General features: G+C 53.1%; 1 protein-coding gene across 2 annotated transcripts; it reads right to left on the bottom strand.

Annotated features, from left to right (window-relative positions):
• Nucleotides 1-2,326: 2,326 nt before the first annotated feature.
• Nucleotides 2,327-6,423, bottom strand: ATOX1 (antioxidant 1 copper chaperone). 2 transcript variants are annotated; one of them, XM_035338611.1, is made up of 4 exons: nt 6,296-6,423; nt 5,314-5,389; nt 3,792-3,944; nt 2,327-2,552 (listed from the first exon to the last, which is right to left on the bottom strand). In XM_035338611.1, the coding sequence occupies exons 1-3, from the start codon at nt 6,299-6,301 to the stop codon at nt 3,811-3,813; spliced, it is 216 nt and encodes a 71-aa protein (XP_035194502.1). In that variant the 5' UTR covers nt 6,302-6,423; the 3' UTR covers nt 2,327-2,552; nt 3,792-3,810. The 2 variants fall into 2 exon arrangements, with proteins under 2 accessions (XP_035194502.1, XP_035194501.1); XM_035338610.1 differs by having other exon boundaries at nt 3,807-3,944; nt 6,296-6,422.
• Nucleotides 6,424-7,340: the final 917 nt, after the last annotated feature.

Here is a 7,340-nt window from a genome sequence, read left to right as displayed (position 1 = left end):
CTTGTCACCCCTCTCCCCTTTGTTCTGGGGTGCTGAGTGAGGAACAGGACACGCAGGGACACCAAACGCCATGAGCCATCAGGTGTGAAAGCCCACAAACCCTGCATGCCCCTGCCATGCTGGGCACACGAGGGAATGACGGGCTGTAACGACACAGGTTTGTCATTAGGAACTAATGGCAAGGCAGGGTGCAGCAGCCTAATGTAACAATAGCCTGCTGCGAGGGACAGTTAGAGACATTTCTCAAAGCCCAGGGCAGGGAGCAGGATGGGAAGAGCCCCCAGCCTGGACATCACCACTCTGGGAGGAGACCAGCCCCATGCAGGCTTTGTGAAGCCCCTCCAGGTGATGAGCATCCCCACCTCTACCTGCAGCCAGCTGGAGGTCACCACAGCTTGCCAGCTGATTTCCACCCAAAGCTGCTGCATCCTTTTTACAGCAGGTAAAAGCTGGAAGTCCAGCCCCAAATCCGTGCCGTACAGCTGGGGAAGGCCGGGGAGGCTGCAGCCCTGCAGATGGGTGCTGAAGCTTCAGGAATCTGGATGAGCCTCCCGGCTGGTGCTGGGCAGGAACCTCTGCTCGGCTGGCTCCAAGATAAGCACGCGTTAACCAAAACAGCCAGGTCAGCAGTGGGGAGAGGGGAACAAAAGAGCCGGGGCAGCGTGGACAGTGAAAGCTGCAGCCCAGACATCAAGGACGGGCAGCCTGGTTTGCAGCAAGCCAGACTGGGAGTTACTCCTCGCTGGGCACGACACTGGCTGTCAGTCCTGCCAGTTTGGTGAAGAGCAAGCACCACCAGGACTTCTGGCTCTGGGAACAGCCAGCTGTGCCGCAACGTGCCACTGAGCTCCGTGCCAAACAGCCCGCTGCCACCAGAGCTGAGCCGCTGGGCAGCCAGCTGCTGCTGGAAGCACTGGCTGTGCCTGGGAGGAAGCTGAGAGCAATGAATTATAACTAACTTGGGCAAAAACACCGTCTCAGGCCAGCAAGGGGGGAGCTAAGGAAAGGGATTCGTGCAGGGCAGTTCCACTCACCCAGGACCCCGCAAGTGTCATTCACTTGTGGAGGGCACGGAGCAGAAAAAAGTCATGGCTCCAGGCCTTGGCTCAGGAAGCTTCCTGCCACTGGGAGATTTTAATGCAAGAAAATAATGCAGTGATGTTAAACTTCTATCATTTAGCTTCCCTTATATTAAAACATAAGAAGAGTCTGCAACATGTTCCTTGAAGTGTCTTTAGCCCCTGAAAGTGCATCTACAGCAGTTAATCGTGTTTTACATTAATGGTAAAGAAGACTTTCAAGCACCAAAACTCTCTAGGGAAAGAGTAAGTTGTAATTATGTCAAAAGTAACCTCAATGTGTAAGTGTGAGATATCTCCTAAATATAAAGTAACCACTTCCTTCCTACTTTAGTTGGATTTCCTTTCTGCAGGACAAGCCACATGTGACTGGTAGACACAGGAGACATCCCCCAGGTGAAATGAAAGACAGAGGACACATGCAATCCTTTCAGTGGGATGAGAAACCTGAATTAAATGGATGGAAGCTGGGCTACACAGCAGGAGAGACTCTTAAGACTGGTCAGTGGGACAAGAACTAAGAGATGTTGGAGGGAGTCCCACATCCTTCCCCTTCCTCTGCCACTTCTGCATTTCTCATCAGCACAGGCGTTCTCCTCCTGGGCCTGTGGGTGCACGCAGCACTTGGGGATCCTGCCCAGCATCAGAGCCCCCTGAGGCTCTTCCCTATTTGGTCGAAAGTGGGCAGGGAAGGGGGCAAGAAGGTGAAGGGACTAATTCAGGTGTTGAGCTGGGCCCAGGATCCAGAACGACTCCTCACATTCCTGTGGTTATGTACTCACCTAAAAAGCACTGCACTAGTGCTGAGCCCATGTTCTCCGCTCCTACCTGCAATGTGGTTGGCCCGTCAGCTGAATCATGCTGCTGAGGCCCAGTGATCTGTGCCTGGTGGCCTCCCCTAGCCCAAAAGGACACCTGGCTATCCCTCACCTACAGCACCCACTCTGCAACAGCCCCTTCTCAGCAGCATTGCTTCCCGAATGGAGAGTTTGTCTGTTCTGTAATGGAAACAAACATCTGCCAAGTCACAGATTCCCTGAATTCAAGCAGCATTCAGCTCAGTTTTCCTCAGACGAGTCCCTCAGGCAGAGGTTGCAGTCAGCTTCTAAAGATAGGTGCAATTTCCTCAGAGACCTGCCTTGCATGTAGTGGCTCGTTTCCCAGCCCTAAGAGCCATCTTTTTACTGAAAACCACTTATGCTGAAAACCACTTAAAGCAGCACAAAGACACACAAGACACACAGACATATGCTGAAAGATAGAAGCAGCACCTTGATTTACTGTGGGACTAGAAACAGCGCATAACCTGATTCTCTAGATTCGTCCATTTTTAAAACCCCAAATGCAGCTGTCTCCTCCTGCCAGCACTCTGCTTTCTGACATCTGGCAGGACTGGGAAAGGTCAAATGACGGAGCAAGTTGGAGATAGGCAAAGAGTTCAGCCATCGTTTTGCTGAAGTCCTGCTTGAATTCCTGCAATAAATAAATTAAATAAATAAATAAGAGGAAGGGGAGGGAAAAAAAAAAAAAGGCACAGACCAGAAAAAGTTATACAAAGATGCCCTCTGCCGGTCACAAGTCAAAGGAAATGGCAATGGTTAACATTCACAGAGGTTTCAGACAGAGCCCACAGGTCCCTGCAAGCTGAAAACTGCTCTTGCAATCCATACTGTGAGCTGAAAACTATTTGAGGTACTAATCAATTCAGAGGTTGTTTCTCTCTCTGTTTTAAATAGCGATGTTATTTGATTGATTAAAACTATGATTAAAAAAAAGAAACTTCTTAGAAGTGTTGCAAGCTTGCTCATTTGACACAAATTGCAGATTAAATGTGTTAAATCAGTCTACTAAGCAATGCAAATATACTGCGTACACATATTACTGTCAGTTCAACTCTTTCTTGTATCAGTTTAATTCCTGATGGTTTAAACCTCTACTTTAATAATTAGGAATTAAATCAGCATGAACTGATTTCAGTGCATCCATGCTGGGTATTTGCAATGATGAAACTAGACCATTTTAAAACAATGCCATTAGATTTAAAAGCTCCCACAACAGAAACAATCTCTCATAGATCCTGCATAATAACCTTGGACATTTAAGAACAGTATGTGCAGTGAGTGGGCAACCCTCTCCTCCTACTTCATTCTTTTCCCCTGAAATTAAATCTTGTCTGCAAAAACATTTCACAGCAAGGAGAGAATTTGGTGCATGTCAGCATTGTGCTGGGGCTCTAGGAGAATCCACAGGCTGCAACAATCAAGTTGTCTCCCTTGTATTTTTGTTTACTCTCTGCTCAGCTCACAAATGTCTTTGGGATTTGTTTCCGATTATGATATGCTCTGGCAAACTCCAGGTTCGCCTGGAAATGGCACAGAGGCTTTTTTTCTGCCTCTCTGTGCCATCAGGTCAGCTAATAAAAGCATCAGTCAAAACCTGTTAAATTATCAGACACCAGTGAGTCCTCCTTTGGCTGCAGACACTACAGCTGTGGTTGGGATCAGCCACGGGCTTTGCAGAGCAGCTAAGGGGTCCCAAATGGAAATCATAGTGGCTGCATGTGGTTCAGCTGCTTCTCCAAAATGAGGGGTTTCCTGAAGCTGGACCTGCAAGTCTTTGCTCCTTTGTGCTTCCCAGGAAGCGGTCTGGTTGACTGGGAGAGCTGGAACAAGCTCAGATCTCTCTTCAGTGTTTCATACGCCTGGTATACACCTAGCCTCCCCATACCAGGTTACTGTGCGGATTTCTCCCCCAGGTAGGACGCGCTCTTTCCAGTCTTCTTTAGAGTTTCCAACAGGGTGTCAACGTTGTGCTCCGAGTCGATGCACACCTTCTTGTTGGGCAGGTCAATATCAAACTGGACACCTACAAGGAAGGGAAAAACATTTTGCACGGCTAGAAGCAGGCCGATGGTGTGAGAGCACGGCAAAGCTCACTTCCATGCAGTTGTGCTCCCAAGGCCATCAGCCAAATGTACACGTGCCTCCTGTCAGCAAACCCTGATACTGCCACCAGCCAGCAAAACCAGGCTGGGGTGCTGCCAGCACTGGTGCAACGGAAGCCAGATTGCCTTACAGATCAGCAACGGGCACCACAGCTTCTGGAGAGCTTTAATCTGCTCGCTCCACCTTAACAATCACTCATGCAACAAGCAGAATGAGCGGAGTTTAAACCAACCACTGTAACCTCCAGCAGCTCAGTCTGGGCCACATCCATTTCAGCATGGATGAGCACTAAGGAAGGCATCAGCGCAGGGGTTAAGACAGGGTCAGGGCAGGTTCTCTCACAGGCAGTACCAGCTATCAGCTCTAAGTTGGAGGAAGCACAAGACACCTTCCTGGGTGGATATCCCAGTGGTGAATAAAGGTGAGCCACTCTCAACCCAGTGAAAGCAACTCTACAAATTCTCTATGCAGCCACAACACTTGTAGGTATGTATCGGCTTTGAGGGCTCTGCTGCTCCATCACATGAGGCTGAATTTGGCCAGCATGTCAAAGAGCAGCGGGAGGAGGGAGGTGCTGACAATCACACACAGAGGAACTGGAATTGACACAGCCTGGTAAAACGGGGTCCTGAAGAGGTCCCAGGGCCTTCAGCTTGGTGACTGCAAGTTGTTCCCACTTGGTGAGGACGGGGAGCAGGATGACAGGTCCTCACAACTGGTGAGTGCAGGCCAGACCCTGCTCTCTTGCTGACCTCAGCACAAAGGAGACACAGGTTATAATTTTCCAGGTGGTGGAAAAAACAGGCTGTGCAAGCAGCCACCAAATGCTCTGCTCGCCAGCTCTTTGCCGTGACTGCTTTGCACCTGGACGCCAATGACACATCCAGGGAAGCACCACAGACACCACGGGCCTCCTTGGGAACAACGCCTGGCAGGACATCCACCTCCCCTCCCTCTGCCCAGGCAACCCGAGGGGTCTGCCAGTGCAGCTCCCAGCAGGTTCAGGATGAGGTGACTCACAGAGACTCCTGTGACTGGAGCCTCCTGCAGGCCTGGCAGCTCCTCCCTCCCATGCCACTTCTCCCAGGGACAAGTTCTGCTAGTTACTGACCAACCGGCAGCTCAGAGCAGAGCAGGGAGCAGAGGTTTCCTCCCAGCCACTTTCAGCTGTTACCCACATTGCTTCCTGCGCAACATGAAGGTCCACGGGGCAGCGACGTCCAGCCCCAGAGCTGGCACTGCTGTGGCAAGCTGGCGGTCACAGACGCAGCACCGGCAGCTCGACTCACCTCCCAGCCTGTGCAGGACACGGGTGACCGCATTGGAGCAGCCCTCGCAGGTCATGTCCACGAAGAACTCGTGTTTCTGCAAAAGAGAAGATGTGTCAGGGGGACACAGCCACCGCCATCCTCCATGCCTGCCTTTTGCCTGGGGGAGGTGAGTTCAAAACCTCCCCAACCAAAGGGTCCACACGTCCCACCGTGGGCTCCTCGGCAAACCTAGAGCTCTCAGTATTCCCGTGTTGTCCACCACACAAACAACCATAAGGGACCTTCGGAGACTGCCTGGTCCAGCCCTTTGCTGGGTGCTGGGCAACCTCAGGGCCAGCACAGGTTGCCATCACTGGGGGCTTCTGATGGCCCCACTCCAGCTGCCCCGGGCAGCCCAGGAGCAGTCTGCTGCCTGCCCATCCTGTTCTGGTGTCTGGAAGGTCTCTGAGCCCAACACAACAAACTCACAAAAACATTAAGAAATCAATTAAAAGGCACGCGTGCTGTTTGTTCATCCCCTCACTCCGCCGGGGCACAGCGCTACCTGCGCTACTCGTGAGGCAGGCGCTGCACAAGGCGCCATCCTGTGCAACCTTTGGCACTGCCCGGATCCTACTTTCCTTTCGTCGCGCATACTTTTCAATTCCCTTAAAAAATCAAACCGAGGCAGTTTTTTATTCGCTCCCTGCACTCCACATCATTTTACTCACAACCACCCTTCGCCCCCCACCCGCGGCGGCTACAGCTCTCAGCCCGGCACGGCGCTGGGGCACCCCCGTTACCCCCCTCACGACTAATTAGCATTTCCTTAATATTTCCATTAACAAACCCGAGGTTCGCTCGGCGGGGCCCTAAAGCAGCCGCTGCCCATGCCGCGACCCCCGGGGGGGCTCCATAGGGCGGGGGACTCCGCCCAGCGCCCGGGGGCCGCGGCCTCCCCGGCTCCCCCCGGCCCCAACCCGGTCCCTGCCCGGCCCCGCAGTCCCCGGCCCGCACCCACCGGCATGGCGGAGCCCGGTCCCGGCTCCCGGCACGGAGGAAGGGGCGGGCCGAGGCCGGGCGCTGAGCTCCGGCCCCGCACAGCGCCCCTGGAGCCCGGGGAGGCTCCGCCGGGGCCCCGCACCCAGCCCGGCCCCGCAGCGCGGTGGTGGTGGCTTGGAGCCGGGCCATCCATCACGGGGTGTTCGCAGCCCCTTTGGCCTGTTCTTCATGCTGACTGAATGGGTTTCAGTTGCCTTTTGGGGACCGCAAATTAATTTTAGGACAGTTTTTTTTTGTGTGTGTGTTTAAATTTTATTTTCTCTGAGAGCAACACAGCTTAAAGCTTCCTGCTTCCTTCGGTTATGTGTCTCTTTATGTTTTTCTGGTAGTAAAACACCTCCACTCCTCACTAGGAGATGCACCGGCAGGATTTGGTCTGAAAAGCCTCACGTTGCTTGCCCAAGGTGGGAGCAAGGCTGATGCCCTCTCACAAGCCTAAAGGGTTTAGGAGAAAGCAGTGGAGAAAAATCGTACTCGGCGTGGATCCCTACCAGCACCCTGCCTGCTGGTCCCCTGCCTGTGATCCCAGCTGGTGATCCCAGAACGGGCGGTGGGAGGGAGCTGGGAAAAGGGATGGGGCAGGAGGGTTGGGTGGGCTGCCTGGGAGAGCTGGCTCTTCTCTGCCTTCCGAGGCTTTGAGATGCACTGGCACAGGCTTATCAAAAGAGAGAGGGGTTTGTGGGGAGCATCTCTACTTCAAAGGTTGAGTGAAAGGATGCTGGTCCCTGCGGGCGTTTCTGTATGGTTTGTTTGGCTGTTTGGCCCTTTGAAGGAGGACGGGCTCCTCTCTTCCAAAAGGAAAGAAGGTGGAGGAGGCTGGGGCCAGCAGCTGGGCTTCCGCAGCTCAGGTGCACGGGCAGCAGGGTCACCAGGAAAGGAGACGGGCTGAGAAAAGCCGTCAGCACTGCGTGGGGTGTGCTACTTCCTGACCATGCGTGGGGCTTCAAGATCTTCCTGTTAAGAAGCCTAACCTGTAGCAGGAAGAATAACCTGGTTATTTGCTG

The sequence above is a fragment of the Oxyura jamaicensis genome, chromosome 13 (genome assembly GCF_011077185.1).
Source record: "Oxyura jamaicensis isolate SHBP4307 breed ruddy duck chromosome 13, BPBGC_Ojam_1.0, whole genome shotgun sequence".
NCBI classification, from domain to species: Eukaryota; Metazoa; Chordata; class Aves; order Anseriformes; family Anatidae; genus Oxyura; species Oxyura jamaicensis.
This window is presented reverse-complemented; position numbering and strand designations above follow the sequence as displayed.

Bases quoted from the DNA above. Each gene is read 5' to 3' on its own strand.
- ATOX1 (XM_035338611.1), bottom strand. The intron at 3,945-5,313 runs GTGAGTCGAGCT...CCTTCCTTGTAG, and splicing joins TGTCCTGCACAGGCTGGGAG to GTGTCCAGTTTGATATTGAC.